Genomic DNA, 17,500 nt, shown 5'->3' with positions numbered 1-17,500 from the left:
AGAGCAGCCGGGCTTGGGTCCCAGTTTTACTAGAAGCGAAATAAATTTCACAAACTGAACTCTCCACTGCGCAGTAAAACATCCAGTCTATTTAAGGTTTAAGCCCACCTCCGTCTGTCTATTACGGATGATCCATTGACAGCCACTCTCTCCCCCAGCCGTCTTTTGTCAGAAGGTCAAAGTAGTTTGTGAAGGAGTTGAAAGTTCACCCGTCAAACAGACAGCTATAAAACCCGCCCTGTGGCGGTGGTGATTTCTCAGTAAATGAAACCTGTTTCTGGTTGGCCGATAATAAATCATTTTTGTTCATCTATTTGTCCGAACAGACAGACAGGAGGTGGTAAACTTAAACTTAAACTTTACTTCAAGAAGGGTGTGATATACATTCGTATCTCTCAACTCCTAATAGTTGTCTTGACCCCCACAAAAAACACTTTCACTGGATTTATGTTGTACCTTTAGAGCACAGAGTTCTTTAAGGCTAGTGATTTGAAAGAAAAAGGTTTCACAAACCTCTGTGTATGTGTGTGCGTGGGTGGGGGTGTGTTTATGTGTGTGCGTGTGTGTGTGTGCGTGCGTGCGTGTGTGTGTGTGTGTCTGTGTGTGTGTGTGTGTGTGTGGACAGGGGGTCTCTGTGCTCTGCAGGGTGGGGTCCAGCTCTGTAATGACATGAACACTTTCATGCCCCAACTCTGGAGCGCTTATGGGACACTGAACTCCCCCCACAACCCAGAATGCACAGAGACGCCATTTCCAACCGGATCTACAGAGCTTGTGTGCAATGAACCATAACCATAGATTAATTATGAATGGGAATACCGAATCAAAAATATCTCAATATCGAATGAAATGTATAGAGGAGCAGGTGTTTCACAGTGACAACGTATATGTTATTAGTATGTTCTCTGGTCTTTTAGGACAGAATCACATGTTGGAAAGACAGAGGCTGCTTTCTAGAAACATCGACTTAACTTGACCCCCCCCCTGCGCCTACAGCTACACCCTACAACCTACACCCTACAACCTACACCCTACAACCTACACCCTTACCTCCAACCACTGCCCTTAGGCACAGCAAACCCACATACACATGGTGTACACACACACACACACACACACACACACACACACACACACACACACACACACACACACACACACACACACACACACACACACACACACACACACACACACACACACACACACACACACACACACACACACACACACACACACGTAGACTGAATGAGTTTTTCACCACTCACGTATTTAAGCCGACATGTTTAAGTGAGGCTTCTTTAAAGAAATGGGGTGCTTGTTGCAGCCTGCTGACTCTGGAGATGTAAACAGGCACTTCCTAAAATATAGATTTAAAGCTGCATTATGTTACCTTCCTACTGCAGCTATTTAATCGCTAAATAGCTGAAATAGAAAGTTGATCAAGAATAACTCCAAGACACAACTCAAGCTACAAAGTTGCTAATGGGAAAGAACACGTAGTTCAGCTTTAGAATAAGGGTCAAACAAGATGAATAGAATTCACTTTACCCAGGATACCTTGTTAAAGTTAAAAGATTAAGGACCAAACTAACCGAATGCATCACCGGTGTGTCATCCATTCAACTACAGGGAGGGGTCTCCTTTGACTTTATCACTGACATCATCCCTCCCTCATCACACTCCCCGCGTCGGTTTTCTCAAAACGGGCGCAAAAAACCCTGAGAAGGAGGAAGCGGCCGTGTGGACGGAGACAAAGAGAGGAGCGAGGAAGAAAGGGACGAGAGTACATGTATCAAGCGTTGTGTTTCCTGCAGGCCCTCTAGGACTTCTATCTGAACACGCACATGTGAGTTGGAGACCTTCCCCACAGATAAGGAGAGACGCGATGGCACCAGCCTCACAGCTGCCCTGTTGCATTGTGGGAGGAACTCTGTGGGAAAATCAATCCTTGGTGGCAAGGATTGCCAACACAGGGGAAAGATAGGTTTTCAGACAAGTTGACGTTCTGCTAATACTACTTGATTGAAATGTAAATAAGACTTTATCTGTTTAAATAAAAGGGTTTATAGCAGAAATGATCTCAATAACATGTATATCATTCATCCATGGCACCCTGGAAAATGTCTATGCTGGTGTGTTAGTTGAGGACGCTGGAACTTTTAGACTGTATAAAGCAGTGTGTTAGAAATGAATGAACAAATTCATTTTCAACAAAGCACATGTTTGTTAACATCACACACTTACTTTTTCAGTCTGTGCACGGTGAATCACTTCTTTAGCCCACTTTCTGTCAGTATTTTTAGCCTGTTTCCTTAGAAAATGATGAACCATGCAGCTTGGAGGTTTGGGTTTTGAGTATTTATGCATCTTTCATGTTTTGATACAACTGTAGAGGAGGGTTAGTCTAGCCACTAAGGTGTTGGACTGCTAGCTAGTTGAATCCTCAATGTCTACCTTTAGCAAGCATCATTCTTCACAATGCCAATAGCCCCTGCTCATGAATTAATTAATAATCCAAAAACAACACTGGAGTAAAGCTTAGATTAATTGACCAAATTGTCAAATAGCCTATCTCCAACTTGTGAATTCCATGAATTGAAGTGAATTCACTTGAGAGATTGACTTCTGTGGTACCTTGCAGGGATCGATTTAGTCCCAGGGGGAAAACGTCAATTTTTTTCAGTCAAAGGCGATGGAAACTAGTGAGCACTTAGCATCAAGTGAATGTGTGTCATACTATCTGTCCAAGACTGGGGTCTCGATGGTTTTCCACCGAGAGGGAAATGACACCATGATATCGACCACTCAATGAGGACTTCAGAAGGAGTTGATGGTGGGGTAGGATGGTCTGACCTCGTCTCTGCCCCAGTATCAAGACCCGGTGTCTGCCCCAGTATTAATACCTGGTGTCTGCCCAAGCATCAAGACCTGGTTTAAGTCCCAGCATCTATTCCTGGTCTCTGCCCCAGAACACCACGATTCTGGGTCATCTGGACTTAGAAACATGACAGACACATGTCCTATATGTTAAAAACGCCATTAGAGATGTTTATCTCAGGCTAAAGGCATTGGAAATGTTTGCTGGGGTTGGGAAGTCATTCTGAAACTGACTGAGAGTAGAGTGTGATAAGAGTAGGATGTCGTTCTTGTTGTTCAGACCAATAATTACAAGACAAGTCAAGTTAATCGGATACTCTGTTTGTGAGAATTTAAATATTGCGATAAAAGGCACTTTTAGAATTGCCCAGCAGGCGGCAGTAACATGCCAATAAAAACCTTTCCATTAACAAAATCATCTCCACTGTCAACTGCTTTGGATTCACTATATTAAATGTTTGCTTAAAGAATGAAACACTATAACACATATTATTTCTGACTGTATTTCACATTCGGACATGGGTCAACGAAATCAATGACATATGTTTTAAATGTATTTTACAGGCTTTGTATCAAATGCACCATGTATTACAATCAAATATATTCATTGGCAGAGTACATTATATCAAATGTAATGGTCCACAGAACAATACTGAGAAACACCATTTTCAGGAAGTAGTATAACCGGCAATCTATACATTTGTGCTAACAATTTACTAATGTCAACCACAGTTTTGCGAACCAGAATCGTTCACATATCACAGTAAATGCAGTTCTGTTCAAAGGTGACTGTGAAGTGCTGTGGCCAGTAGCCCTACTATTACAAGATCAAGTATACGTTTTGAATAAGCATGTTCCACAACACGTTTGGTAATGCAAAAATTAACAATAAAATGGCACACAAATAATTCACAGTCAATAAATGCGAGTAACCTCCCTGAAACAAACCACTGCTCAAAATCTTTGTTAATTCTAAAAACAAACAAGATGGATTCATTCATCGCCCCGGCAAATAAGCAGCTCCATCCTCACGGTGATCCGCCCGTGCCAGGACCAGGGGACGAGCCGGATGAAGCGAGCGTGTATGGGGGGCTTGATGGCGTTCTTCTTGGCTCTCTTGTTGTCAGAGTTGCCCTGGAAAACCTAGCGCCGACACAAAAATATTTATTCAACCAAGACACTAGCAAACAAATCAACCCCCTTTGAGTTAGTGCAAAAATATAGATCAGTTTAGCTACATGTTTTTTAAATGAGCTGTAAATGCTCAGGTAATGACACAAGATGTTCAAAAACAACGACGCTGCATTTGAGCATAAGGAAAGTAATTGAAACACGTGCGATGGCGTGGCTGCGGTAAACAAGGGCGACATCTAGAGGGCAAAACCCCAAACTACACGTACACGAACAGTTAAAACTTGGTTAAAAAGAAGGAGTTTGGATTACTAACATCGAACCAGATATATATCCGTTTACTATATTCATTGGAGACATTTTCATCCATAGTGAATAACAGTGCATTCAGAAACATGTCGTCAAGCAGCAGGTACCTTTCTGACTGTGAGTCAAACCCTAACTGCTAAACCTTCCACCATCTGGTGTTGTCCTCTACCTTGTCGTGGTGTCGCTCCTCGTCCTGGAAGGTCGTCCAGTCTCTGCCGTCCTGACTGTAGGTCAGCTTGTAGGAGCTGACAAACTGTTCCCGACCAAAGTCCTTGGCTCCCTGGGTGATCACCCCCGAGATGTCGGTGGGGGTGAGCAGGTCCACCTCAATTCAGAATAAGGGTGTGTGTGTGTGTTAGTGTGTGTGTGTGTGTTTATTGTGTCTAGCTAAACAATTAGTTGCGTCCCTTTTTTTCCCCTTTTTGACTCCCTACCCTATCCTCTTCTTACAAATGAAATACCTGTAACTATTTACCAATTTAGCTTTTATCAAATACGACACGATACGACACGAAGTACGGCTGGGAATAATGACTCCAACTATGAAAGTACACAAAAAAACGATGAGTAACTCCAACTACGTCTTCTTAACAAAATACACAACCGGACAACCCTGGGAAGAAGAACAAGGCTTTTGACGGGATCAAAATATTCGGCCGAGTTTCGTCAATGAACGCCTCGGACGATCTCAGAGCCACCGAGCTCCCCCGTAGAACTTGCGGTCCGGCCCCGCCCCCCCCCCCCCCCTCTTCCTCACCTGTAGCCACTGGGCCTGGTCGTTGCGCGCAGCCGCCCAGGCGTTCACCTTGCCCCTGCGGCCCAGCCGGGCGTACTCGGGCCTCCAGGAGAGCAGTTCCATGCCCAGGGTGAGGTGCACGGTGGAGGCCGACAGCTGGGAGTCGTGCACCTCGCCGGACCGCAGGCCCAGGAGCTCGGAGCAGCCTGAAGGGGCGGGCGGCAAAAGGTCACTTTAAGGCCCAATCCCATTTCTTCCCCTTACCCCTCCCCCTTGTTTTGAAGGGGTAAGGGGAAGTGGTAAGTGGTAGAAATGTGATTGGGCCTTAGGCCCAATCACATTCCTACCCCTTGTTTTTAAGGGGTAAGGAGAAATGGGATTGGGCCTAAAATGTCTCAGGGGGATTTGGGTTGAAACTGATTTGCGTTATCGGGGTTCTGGTGTCACATGAATGGGAGAATTTGCTGGATCTCTGACAATGGGATATTTTGGTTGATTAGCACAGCTTAGATTATCCCGAGCAATTTACAGATGTTTTATGTTGATACATTCTTTTTTTTACATCTTGCTTAATGATGTTTACAAGTAGACTGCGTACATTGGGGTCATAACACCCCTAACCACCAAACTCTACTGGCAAGGGGCGTTTGCCCCCCTAAATAACTATATGCCATGTGTTGGATTCTACACAATGGTAATTCTCACACTACATTAATTAACAAACTCTCTATTTTTGATGATATCAATATTTGACATTATAACATGACCATTACGTCATGATGATGTCACCGACCTGTGAGGTCACAGCCCAGCAGTTCCATGCGCAGGGTGCAGTGTCCCCAGCAGAGCTGGGGGTAAATGCGGATGTACTCGGCTTCGATTGGTGGAGAGAAGGCGTTGGCCATGGACGACCTGCTGTCTGTGTTGCCATGGAAAAGCTGAAAGAATAAAAGAGAGATCCTTAGAAAGGTAAAATAACTCCATATATTTATATATGGAGTATATATTTATCTACTTTATTTTAAGTATATTTTGTGTGAAGGGAACTTGCAAATTAAGAATTTCATTGCCCAGTTCAAACTATGTTTCCATTGTGTATATGACAATAAACGATCTTGTATCTTGTATCTTGTATACATATAATATATATATATATATATATATATATAAAGAGATTCACCATATCTTCCTTGCTTCCTTTGGCTTTGATCATCCTCCATGTTTTTCCATCGTCGCCGTAAGCAACCCGATACGTTTTAACGAACTCTGACCTCCCCAGCCGCCGAGCCCCCTGGGTGATCACCCCTGTTATACGCATCCGCTGCTGCAGGTTCACCTGGGATCAAATACATGTAATATAACCGTTAGTGTCAGAGGCAATCACACTGTACATACTCACACACACACTCAAACACACACACAAACACTCACACACACTCACTCAAACACGCATACACACACACACACTCACTCAAACACACACACACACACACACACACACACACACACTCAAACGCACACACAAACACAAACACACACTCACATGCAAATAAACACAGACTCACGTACACACACACACGTACACACACATATACATACAATGATAAATACATATATGCATACAAACATACACGCATAGATACATGCATGTAATGACACAGACATCCACTCTCACACATACACACACACACACACACACACACACACACACACACACACACACACACACACACACACACACACACACACACACACACACACACACACACACACACACATATACACAAGCACACACACACACACACACACACAATCACTCACTCACGCAAACACAAACCCCAAGCACACACACTCACTCCCTCCCTCCCTCACACACACTGAGTACAATGTTTCCAACGTGTACACGTAGCTTTACTAGCAGCACTAATGGGCGGGTGTGTACTTGTATCCAGGGCCAGAGGTCGCTCTCGGCAGGGCTCCAGGCGTTGACCAGCCCTGGGAGGTGGAGCCGCGCCCGCTGGGGCAGCCAGCGGTGCAGACCCCACACCGTGCGGTCCGACGAGGACGAGGACAGCTGGTCGTCAGACACCGTCCCCCCCTCCATGCCGATCGGCCCCGAGCACCCTGTGGGTGACAGCGTCACCGGTTAAACACACAGGATACACCAGCACCCTGTGGGTGACAGCATCACCGGTTAAACACACAGGATACACCAGCACCCTGTAGATAGTATAATGTGAGTGTGTGTGTGTGAGTGTGAGTGTGTGTGTGTGTGTGTGTGTGTGTGTGTGTGTGTGTGTGTGTGTGTGTGTGTGTGTGCGTGTGCGTGTGCGTGCCTGCGTGCCTGAGTGCGTGCGTGCACGTGTGTGCACGTGTGACTACATATTGGATATACCACATATCGCTCTGGTTTGGCTAAGTAATATGTTTTTTATAACAACACACACACATACACACATAAACATGGCAGCATCAACACGTCACATGGCATGAAACTCAAAACAAAATATATTCATTAATTACGATTGATTACGGCAGTTGGAAAACATGTGCATGGTAACTATGTTGTATCAGAGATATATTGTACTCACTGTGCTGGCAGTCGGGACCATAGTATTCAGCTGGACACACACACGTGTACTGGGCTGCCTCGTCCTGACACACTCCCCCGTTCTGGCAGGGCTCGCTGTCACACTCATTCACATCTGCACAGGCGAGAGTTAGAGCAGAGTGAGTTCGATGAGGATTTGGTCCTTAGAAATGTCATGGTCAGTAGTATACCCACTGTTCAGATAACATAAACTCTATTTTTATCAATAAGAATATTTTTTGACAAATGTTTTTTCTATGAGGCGGTAAACAACTTGTTGTGAGAATGATTAACAAGGTTTGTTGGTTGCCTGCAGCACATTTGTTTGTTTATATGAATTAGCATACAGAGCAGGTGGTTCAGTGTTAGGGTATTTGAGTGTCAGTCAAAATGTTCAGAAATTGAAGTAGGAACCCAAATGTCAGCAGTCTCTCTGTAGGCATCCTTCAACAAGATGCCCCTAGCTGCTCCTTAATATAAGGAACCTTGGATAAATGTGTTTGCTGACAGACTGAATAGTCTGAAGTCATATCTGTTTAAATCGGCACTATGTCACTTTTCTACTGAAGCTATTTCTCTCCATTACAAAACATCGGAAATCAAACGTTTCTCAAGAAACAGACGGGCCTATCCACCAAATAAGAATTGTATTCTGATCCACTTTTGCGCCCCAACTGTGGGAAAATCTCAAAATCTCTGATAACAATGAATGAAAACTGTATGCCCATGTAGTTCTCCTGAGTTGCTATAATGATGACACTAACTGTGTTGGCAGTGGATTCCGGTGAAGCCAGGCAGACAGACGCACACATAGCCCAGGACAATCTCCCCGCGGTCGCTCGTGGTTTCACAGGCACCACCATTGTGGCACGGATTGGGTTGACAGCGCCCTGACAAAACAATGGGCATCCAACGACAACACTTAAACATTACATGCAATACACCGGCAGCATCCATTTATTCATTGTACCATCCTGACAATCCATCATATACTGGTTATTATAAGTGCAATGATGATTACAAAATATTTTGCAACACTTACCTTCGGTTGGGAACGATATATCTGTGAATATCAAGATCCAGATTAGATAATTAATCCCAAGGGAAATAGCTTCACATAATGTGTGTGTGTTTGTGTGTGTGTGTATGTTTGTGTATATGTGTGTGTGTGTGTGTGTGTGTGTGTGTGTGTGTGTGTGTGTGTGTGTGTGTGTGTGTGTGTGTGTGTGTGTGTGTGTGTGTGTGTGTGTGTGTGTGTGTGTGTGTGTGTGTGTGTTTGGTGTGTGTGCATGTGAGTGAGTGAGCGTGTTTGTGTGTGTGTGTGTGTGTGTGTGTGTTTGGTGTGTGTGTGTGCGTGTGAGTGTGTGTGTGTGTGTGTGTGTGTGTGTGTGTGTGTGTGTGTGTGTGTGTGTGTGTGTGTCTGTGTGTGCGCGTGCGTGTGCGTGTGTGTGCGTGTGTGTGCGTATGTGTCAGAGAGCGTGCAGTGTTAAACAATTTGTTTCGGGTTAATCTTTCATCCCACAGAGGATAAGTATGTTGCCTTGGTGGTATTTGAGGGAAATAGCGCGCATCTCATTAAATATACAGCCCACAAGACAAAGAGTGTCGTCTGCCTGGGTGGTCAGTCCAGAGATTAAAAAGTGGGTCATTCTGAGAGGAGGAAAGCTCAACATGACATACTTAAGAACAAAGACGCAGTGCTCACTCAATGATCATTAGAAGAGAATAACACAGACATTAAGGGCTACAGTGGATGTAAATATACTGTACTGGTAAAAGTAAAAGAGCCTGTTTGAGTTGTAAATTGATATGGTAGTCTGGTATTACAATTATTATTATTGGATAATTGCTTTCAGGTTGAGCCCAGAAAGTTTAGTTTTACTTCTACCTCAACTAAAGAGTTTTTTTCTAGGCCTATGTGTTGTTTTCATAACAAGATTTGTCAATTTGTTTCGGAAATAGGCTAATGCATGCTCATTTCATCCAGACGACAGGGGCAATGTTGTTCTAATGAAAATATAGGAAAAATCGTACAGATTTGTTTTTTTAATACATCCTAAAAATACAACATTTTACGATGACGTTATCCAACAGCACCTGTGATAGCATCCTGTGGCTGCAGAGTGTAGCAGTCTCCTTCACCTTCACACAACGGGGGGCCACACGAGGCTTCTGGGAAGCGGAGAAAGAGAGAGAAGTGGGTGAAAGCATAACATTGCATAGTGTTCAAAATAATAATGTATATCGAACTAATTAATTCACACTAATTTCCAAAGCCGCTAAATCCAGCAAAAACAATTGAAAAAACAACAACAATTGGAAATGAATACTTAACTCGCGAGATGCTACTCGTTAACTAAAAAATAATCGTTGCATTTAAATCCTTTTACCTTCTTTAAGCGGTCAAAGTATAGCCTTTAGAAAAGATGACGCACTCACCATTTACCTCCTGGTCAGAGACGGTCGCATCAATACAGACAAGTAGCAGAAAAGCCCACAGCATAAGCGCGAAGTTGAATCTGGTCCTCATGTTAAAACATAAACAAACAGCACGCAATGTTTTGGGGGCTTTTTTCCTTCCCTCCCGTCCACTGCGACAGCGGTGCTGCTGGTGGAGACGGCGGAGATGCTGATGATAATAGTGGTGTGGACTGCCTGCAAGAACCTAGAATTAACTCGGTGCGCAGTTCGTTTTCTGTTCACTGCGGTCTCACGTCTTCACATGAATAAATAAATACCATCACTTTCTAGAACCGATCCATAAACCAATGCATCCGACAAATGACGATACCTAGGCTATTTATAGGAATGATTTAAATATTAAAAAAGACATGGGTATTTCCTTGGCAGATAATTTTATGGTATTTGATATAATTTATCAAAATTCAAGTTTCCAGTTTGGGAAACTGGATACGTGTTACGACCTACAAAACCTGTAATCCATAATTTACGGAATTAGCTGAAATTGAAATATTGATTAATAAAATAAGCCCTTAGCCTTTGCTAAGTGTCATATTTCTAGAATTAGGCTGTTTTACTATTAATCATATCTATTTATCTAAGATTTTTTCATTCAATAGTTATTTAGCAACAGATTTAAAAATAATTGAAGGTTGGAGATTGAGTTTGGCTGCAACTCTCCACTCTCATCCCTCGTCCAACTGGTCCTCTGTGGATAAGAGGCAAAAAAGTGGCTGTCCTTCCGACCAATCATCGACGCCTTTACTGCAGCATAGAAACAAGTGAACCAATAGCGGGGCGTCGTGTGAGCGCGGCTAAACGGCTGTGTTGTGTGTACCTGCTTCAATCGCGAATAGGTCGTACGAATCTTCCAGCATGAGTCTCGCTTTAAGGTAACATTTTGGTTTAATAAAGTTGCTGCTCATTAGGTTTTTAATTGTGATGAAGTATTAAAAGTATTGTCCGGTGACTCGTACATGGTAGTCAAACGCATTCATGTCATGGTTAATTTACTGTCGCCTGTTAACATGTCGATTATGATTGGATTATATCTCTAAGCATGTAAGATTGACCCTGGGCTTTTCGCTGTATTTCAGTTGTAATATCCCGCTGAGATATGGTTGTTAACTGTCATCTGGCTGTTCAAAACACACCGCAAGGTCGCCGCGTTGTTGTGGGCATCAGGTTGAAACGTATCGATAATTGTTGGATTTGAACCTAATCAATGTATTCTGATCATGGCAGAACTGATCCTACTGCAGACAAAGCCAAGCGCAAGAAGAGGAGAGAGCTCACAGAGGAGCAGAAACATGAAGTTAAAGAAGCCTTTGAGTTATTTGACACTGATAAAGATAAGGAGATTGACTACCATGAACTCAAGGTAAATGTTGTGTCAGAAAGTGACACACACAAGTCGCTTCTAATGTACTGTGTATACTTGGTACGGCTGATGTTTAAGTGAGAAAAAATGCTTCAAACCCCAAATGTCCACAGTCTAAATGTAGGTATCCTTCTGCAAGCTCATTAAGGAAATGTACATTTCCTTAAGGTACATACATTGAGGTACCTTAAAATACATGCAGTATGGAAATGTATGTCCAAAAATATCCCTGTTAGTTGATCCAAATTAGTTTTAGAGATTCTAGTGTTTCTTGCTTGATGGCGTTATCATTTAAACGGGTTTCCTTGTCGACAGGTTGCGATGCGAGCGTTGGGGTTCGAGGTGAGGAAGGTGGACGTTTTGAAGATTCTCAAGGACTACGACCGAGCGGGAACCGGCAAAATATCCTTCGATGACTTCACCGAAGTTGGTCAGTCTCAATGTGGTAGTCATTTTAAGGCGAGACATTCTTGGCCTGATTTACATGATATTTTATGCATAAAAATAGGGCGGCAATACATTTTTTTTTAAGGCATTGGCAGTATTTTCTGATTAACTGGATAACGAAAGGTGATATCCATAATCCCCTTTGTAAATATTTTTCTACTTAATATAGTAACAACATGAAAAAAATATTTTGAGCCTGGCTTTTTCCAATGGTCCGATTCTTCGTTTCAAAATGTATGCATATTTGCGCATATTTTATTAGATATAGCCTAATTAGCATATCTTAACATACAATTAGAGAAAACTTCCAATCGATTTTCTTCTTCTAATCATGTGGCTAATCAACCGGTAAAGTTTCATAAAGATATCTGGAAGTTAAAAAAAAAATCCTATTCACCTGCCGTGTCTCATGCATTGTGAATAAGAAGTTCATTTTCAACATCTTTGTGTTTTCCATTATGTGTTCCCTCTCCTCTTTATTCCCCTATAGTTACGGAACGTCCTACATTGTGTGCCCTCTCCTTTTTATTCCCCTACAGTGACAGAACGTAATACATTCTGTCCCCTATGCTGACCAAACGTCATACATTGTGTACCCTCTCCTTTTTATTCCCCTGCAGTGACGGAGCGCATCCTGGAGCGAGACCCTAAGGAGGAGATCCTGAAGGCCTTCAAGCTGTTTGACGACGACGAGTCGGGCAACATCAGCCTGAGGAACCTGCGGCGGGTGGCCCGCGAGCTGGGGGAGAACGTCACGGACGAAGAGCTGCGCAGCATGATCGACGAGTTCGACACCAACGGCGACGGGGAGAGTAAGTGAGGGACATCGCTTAAGGGCCTGACTCCTGCTTCTGAGTCGTCTCACAAACCAGACTCTGATTAAACTCAAAGTCTTATTGGCCATCTGACTTTAGATTCATGTCCTAAGTCTTATTGACCTTCAGAGTTTCAATTAATATCTATAGTCTTATTGGCCTTCAGACTTTAGATTGATATCTAAAGTCTGGTCGATAAGACTTAAGATATGAATCTAAAGTCTGCGATGGCAGTGGTGGGAGATCAGGGGCGATCTGGGCGAACAGGATGTTTCATTTTCTTTCGCTTCATATTTGTTTCGACCAATCCTGTTGCTAGCAGTGGGTATATGTAAGTGCGTGATGGAAAACACCAACTCAGCCAGCATTAGTAAACTGTTAAGAGGGTCAACATCGTGTAGACTGGCGGCTGTGGAAAAACATTTATTGAATTCCCCTTCTGAAAGATTCATCCGCCAAATTAGTGATATTAGTTTTCCTCGGTAGAATATCTCCATGACGAAAAGAAGGAACCAATGTGTCACTCTGCCCCAGGCAGTGGTTGGTTTCCGGACCAGGGCCTGTGCCGTCTCCCCCCAAATGTAAATGCTCCTCTATAACGTAGTAGGACTACTGGATCAGAGAGTGATCGGACATTCAATATCTGTATTTGATTGGCCATTGTTACTGTTATGTGTATTGTAATGTGTGCTGGGTAGATCAGTCTACCAGCCTACCCAGTGGATTGTAGCAAATGTTGCTGATCAAACAGCTCCAACTTGTGATGTCTTTCAAACACAGGAAAAGGAAGATATTCAAAAGGCTTTTAATGGCTAAACACACTCACACCTGGTGGTATAATAGGGGTCCTTTTAAATTAAACTTCACCTTGAGGGGTTTTGACTACCAGCCCCAGCCTAACATGAAATCAACCAGAAGTAATGAAATGCAGCTGAATTCATTCAAGTCGTTCTGGATAAAAGCCTCTGCTAAATTACTTCACCAGACGCTTACCAATTCTCAAGTAAATGGATCAGCAAAATATCTTTATTCAATTACCACAACCACACGAATCTGATTTTATATCGCCACTATAATTTACTCAATTGCCCTCCTTAACTTTGTTGCAGTGAAATGTTAAAGATCATTTTTAGTTTATGATGATAATAAGCAATAGGGACCAAACGGGCCCGACAGCTAAAAACCTCGAGTGGATCTCCAGCGACCTCTAGTGGCGGATCCCTGAATGATTTTTAACTGTCATGCGCTATTATGAGACGCAATTATATATAATATGTTCCTGAGAGAAGGAACCCGGCGTACAAACAAATCTAATTTACAATAACGAAATGTTAAATTGTACCGAATTATTATTTAAATAAAGCATAACAAATTAATTTTGATAATCCTAGATTAGTCCTAGTCCTAGATTAAATAGGTGTTTGCATAGAGGGCCCTCTCATTGATTTTGAATTATATATTAACTCGATTGCAACAACAAATTCCTTTCTTCACCAAAAGTTAGTTATTTGGTCACACTTTCATTGCAGTCTTTTTTTCTTTTTTCTTCCCTCTCCAGTAAATCAAGACGAGTTCCTGTCCATAATGACTGGTGACTCCTAACAGGAAGGCCGTGTCTCAGAAGAGTTTACCCAGACAATGGGGCGTTTCTTCCTGGATGTATACATCATGCAGGCGGGTGAGGAACCCAGACAAAGATGATCTGTCATGATCTGTCGTTGGAGCAGCGTCACGTCATCGCTCGTGTGCGGACTGATGAAAAACCTTCTGTTACAGTCACTTCTGGAATTTGGACCCCATGTTATGTTTAAATGATCCATGACTGCCGTGGGGACTGAGCACATTGGGACTGAACCAGGCGATGTTTAGCCAGGCTACATCGGCTGTGTTGTTGGTTTTGTGTCGGTTTTTACTCTGTTGATTTACACATATGATTTCAGAACAGTTGTGAATAAAGTAAAGTAAGATTTTTTTGGTTTATCCAGAGTTTTGGTTTACCCAGTTGTCCTTTATGCGGCTTTGTTGTTATATCTGAATCTTTAAACGACAATATGCATTTCTGTGGCTCTGTGTGATTAAGTGATTTTTCTCGCAACACTTTTTTTTGTTTTGTTACAAATGTAATTATTTTATACAAAATAAAATGTGTTAATTTTTTGTTCAAATGCTGTAAAGTCCTATGATTGGTGCTTTAAAACCGGTATTTGGCATCTACTTAAACTAAATAGATGGGGCATTTATCTATGATTAGCCGGTGCAGTTGCGTATTTGTTTTTGATTGTTTTAACTCCTGTCCCACAACAGTTGTTGCCACCTAAAACACATTCCTAGAACTTCACTTTATGTCCACACTAAATCTGTTTCAGAGTGTGCTGATAAGACCATCTGTCATTTACAACAAAACCATGACGGGCCCACGCATCTTCTGAAGTATTTTTTCCCTAACCATTGTTTGACTATTGACTGCTGATGTATGTGTTTTAAAAAACAAACTGCCGTGCGTCGTCAGCTAAGCCCGAAGTGACGATTCAACCGAACCACCAAACCTCAAAATCGTCCCCAAAGCGCCCTGTTATTAAATTCCCCTCAAACCCAAACAAGGTGATTCAGACAACTTTTTTCCCCCCTACTGATTCCAATGAAAACCACAAAGAGTGGTCTTTGCAATCCCTCGGATAATTAAGGAGGGCTTTCGCCGGCTGACACCCCTGGGTGCCTTGGTCACACGACCGGCCAATCAGAAGACGGCAGAGTTGGGCGTCAACATTCCCTTGCGTTTCTTTTTCTTTTTTGCCTTCTTTTAATTGGAGGGCTGACGTCTTTCCCTCTCAAGTGAGACAAATGAACGTAATTGTAACCCATATGCGGTAATACAAGCCTCCCTCTCTCACCAACACCTCCTCCCCATCGTCTTTGTGTCCTATCACACTCTGGAGCCTGGAATGAGGAGTGCGAGGGAGCAGTCGTGGGCTTGGTGGACAGGACCGGCCCATCTGTCCGTCCGTCTATCCGACCAGACTAGATCTCTTCCTTGCTCGCTCTCTCTCTCTCTCTCTCTCTTGCGCCCCGGGCGCTACATCGCATGCTCAGCTGTTGGTTCATCAGCCCAACAGTGCAACACATGGTCCACAAATAGACTGCTCCGGTTCCTCCCCAGTTACAACCTCAGCACCCAAACCAACCACCACCGCTACCTCCACCTCCTTCCACAAGACCACCATCTCCGCCTCCCACCATCGCATCCGCCGCCGCCATAAAACGCACCTTCACACATCCACGTGTATGTACCGTCTTCATGTAGTCAACATGATTTTGTCGTCCGGCTTTGTTTCGGCTTGAGACCGCCCGCAAATGTCGAGGAGGACAAAAGTTAAGAGAAGGGAAACTACAATCCCAGGGCCTCACCACACCCAACCACCACCCCTTCTCCACCCCCACCACCTCCAAAATGTGTTTACCGCATAAACAAACATGTATAGACACCTACATGTATAGAGAAATATTTATACACACATACATGCATAGACAGATACATGTAGACACATGCATGTATAGACATACACGTACGTGTATAAACACGTATATATATTTATGCAACACGTAGGTCCGTTATCATAGTCGTCTTCGGTCGTTTTTCCTCTGGGATAACCTACTGATGAGAATCCTAAGAATAGAAGTGGAATGGGCGGGTGTGTTCTTGGTAAGAGATAGCTTGCGTTAAGTAAGGTCACTAATTGGTGATAATGTGAATCATGTTGCTATTGTTATACAGTACGCCTGTCCGTTTGGCTCCCCTAGCATTCCTTGGAAGGAGGGATACCTCTTCCTTCTCTAGATATCTTCCCACTGGGTTTTGGGGGAGAGTTTCCTTTGCCCTTTGGAGGGCTTAGGGACAGCGGGGGTGTTTCAGAAGGTGGGCCGGCCAGGCCCTCGGAGGCTGCGGCTGTGATTAAGGGCTTTACAAAGAGATGAGGGACTTGAATAGTGGTATGAACGCAGATACACTGAAGCTATAAGGCAGTAGGAGTCCATGGCGTCGCGGCGTTTCGTTTTTTTGAGATGACACAAATCACCCCTCTTCGTCGCGTATCCTGTGAATAATTTATGTTTGTCGTGGTCCTCCCCGCTCTGCCTTAGAGGAGAAACCCACTCACAGCTTTATAAACAAAAGTTGGTTAACAATAGATCATTGTTTCGGTAGTAGCCCCGTCATCTAAAGCCAGCAATTACTCACCCGGCAATTACATCACAACTACAAAGAACACCAAATTGGGGCTGTGGGTTGTTGTTGTTCGAGCCGAGCGATAGCTAAAAGACGGGTGTAAAAAAAACAAAAACAAACATGCATAAAACATGACTTGAAGACAATGTCAGCGCGAAGCAAACATTGTCTTTGCAAAGAAACGATATATTATACTTTACTATAAATAACATACATAGGAGCTGGGAAATGGTGTGAGGGAGAGATCATTGTATGTGTGAGCATTCTGTGTGTGTGTGTGTTGATTTTCTGTGTGTGTGAGCACTCCATCCCATCTTTATATTATCTTCATATCACAAAGAAGAACCCGAGAAGGGAGAAGGAGAATAACTTGAAGGGTCTCCTTGGAAACGGGTCGAGGTCAGAGGTCAGACCTTGTATCCACCTGTCAGTCATTAGCTGTGCTATGCTTACCATGTGACAACACTTACCCTTTGACCCTTCGTGACACGAAGGGACGTCCAGGGCCACTTGAGGTGGGCCATTAGTG

At 43.4% G+C, this 17,500-nt stretch overlaps 2 protein-coding genes across 4 annotated transcripts; one reads left to right on the top strand and one right to left on the bottom strand.

The window, feature by feature from the left end:
• Positions 1 to 3,078: 3,078 nt before the first annotated feature.
• On the bottom strand, positions 3,079 to 10,282 carry edil3b (EGF-like repeats and discoidin I-like domains 3b). Of its 2 annotated transcripts, none has more exons than XM_056589410.1 (11): positions 10,086 to 10,282; positions 9,744 to 9,818; positions 8,689 to 8,709; positions 8,411 to 8,536; positions 7,648 to 7,761; positions 6,999 to 7,180; positions 6,237 to 6,392; positions 5,850 to 5,994; positions 5,078 to 5,262; positions 4,490 to 4,645; positions 3,079 to 4,023 (listed from the first exon to the last, which is right to left on the bottom strand). In XM_056589410.1, exons 1-11 carry the CDS (start codon positions 10,174 to 10,176, stop codon positions 3,874 to 3,876), a joined length of 1,401 nt encoding a protein of 466 aa, XP_056445385.1. In that variant the 5' UTR covers positions 10,177 to 10,282; the 3' UTR covers positions 3,079 to 3,873. The 2 variants fall into 2 exon arrangements, with proteins under 2 accessions (XP_056445385.1, XP_056445386.1); XM_056589411.1 differs by having other exon boundaries at positions 9,744 to 9,815.
• A 578-nt stretch (positions 10,283 to 10,860) lies between these two features.
• cetn3 (centrin 3) lies at positions 10,861 to 15,323 on the top strand. Of its 2 annotated transcripts, XM_056589413.1 has the most exons (5): positions 10,861 to 10,999; positions 11,352 to 11,487; positions 11,803 to 11,917; positions 12,555 to 12,746; positions 14,308 to 15,319. In XM_056589413.1, exons 1-5 carry the CDS (start codon positions 10,983 to 10,985, stop codon positions 14,349 to 14,351), a joined length of 504 nt encoding a protein of 167 aa, XP_056445388.1. In that variant the 5' UTR covers positions 10,861 to 10,982; the 3' UTR covers positions 14,352 to 15,319. The 2 variants fall into 2 exon arrangements, with proteins under 2 accessions (XP_056445388.1, XP_056445387.1); XM_056589412.1 differs by lacking the exon at positions 10,861 to 10,999 and having other exon boundaries at positions 11,317 to 11,487; positions 14,308 to 15,323.
• Positions 15,324 to 17,500: the final 2,177 nt, after the last annotated feature.

Source organism: Gadus chalcogrammus, chromosome 4, assembly GCF_026213295.1.
Source record: "Gadus chalcogrammus isolate NIFS_2021 chromosome 4, NIFS_Gcha_1.0, whole genome shotgun sequence".
Classification (NCBI taxonomy): domain Eukaryota; kingdom Metazoa; phylum Chordata; class Actinopteri; order Gadiformes; family Gadidae; genus Gadus; species Gadus chalcogrammus.
This window is presented reverse-complemented; position numbering and strand designations above follow the sequence as displayed.

What these genes read in the sequence shown, in the direction of transcription:
- cetn3 (XM_056589412.1), top strand. Translation starts at nt 11,332, where the DNA reads ATGTATTCTGATCATGGCAGAACTGATCCTACTGCAGACAAAGCCAAG. An exon ending in TTGACTACCATGAACTCAAG is followed by an intron (nt 11,488 to 11,802) that starts GTAAATGTTGTG and finishes CCTTGTCGACAG; the next exon opens with GTTGCGATGCGAGCGTTGGG. An exon ending in CACCAACGGCGACGGGGAGA is followed by an intron (nt 12,747 to 14,307) that starts GTAAGTGAGGGA and finishes TTCCCTCTCCAG; the next exon opens with TAAATCAAGACGAGTTCCTG.
- edil3b (XM_056589410.1), bottom strand. Translation starts at nt 10,176, where the DNA reads ATGAGGACCAGATTCAACTTCGCGCTTATGCTGTGGGCTTTTCTGCTA. An exon ending in TGGTCCCGACTGCCAGCACA is followed by an intron (nt 7,181 to 7,647) that starts GTGAGTACAATA and finishes TGTCACCCACAG; the next exon opens with GGTGCTCGGGGCCGATCGGC. An exon ending in GCTGGGCTGTGACCTCACAG is followed by an intron (nt 5,263 to 5,849) that starts GTCGGTGACATC and finishes CCGCCCCTTCAG; the next exon opens with GCTGCTCCGAGCTCCTGGGC.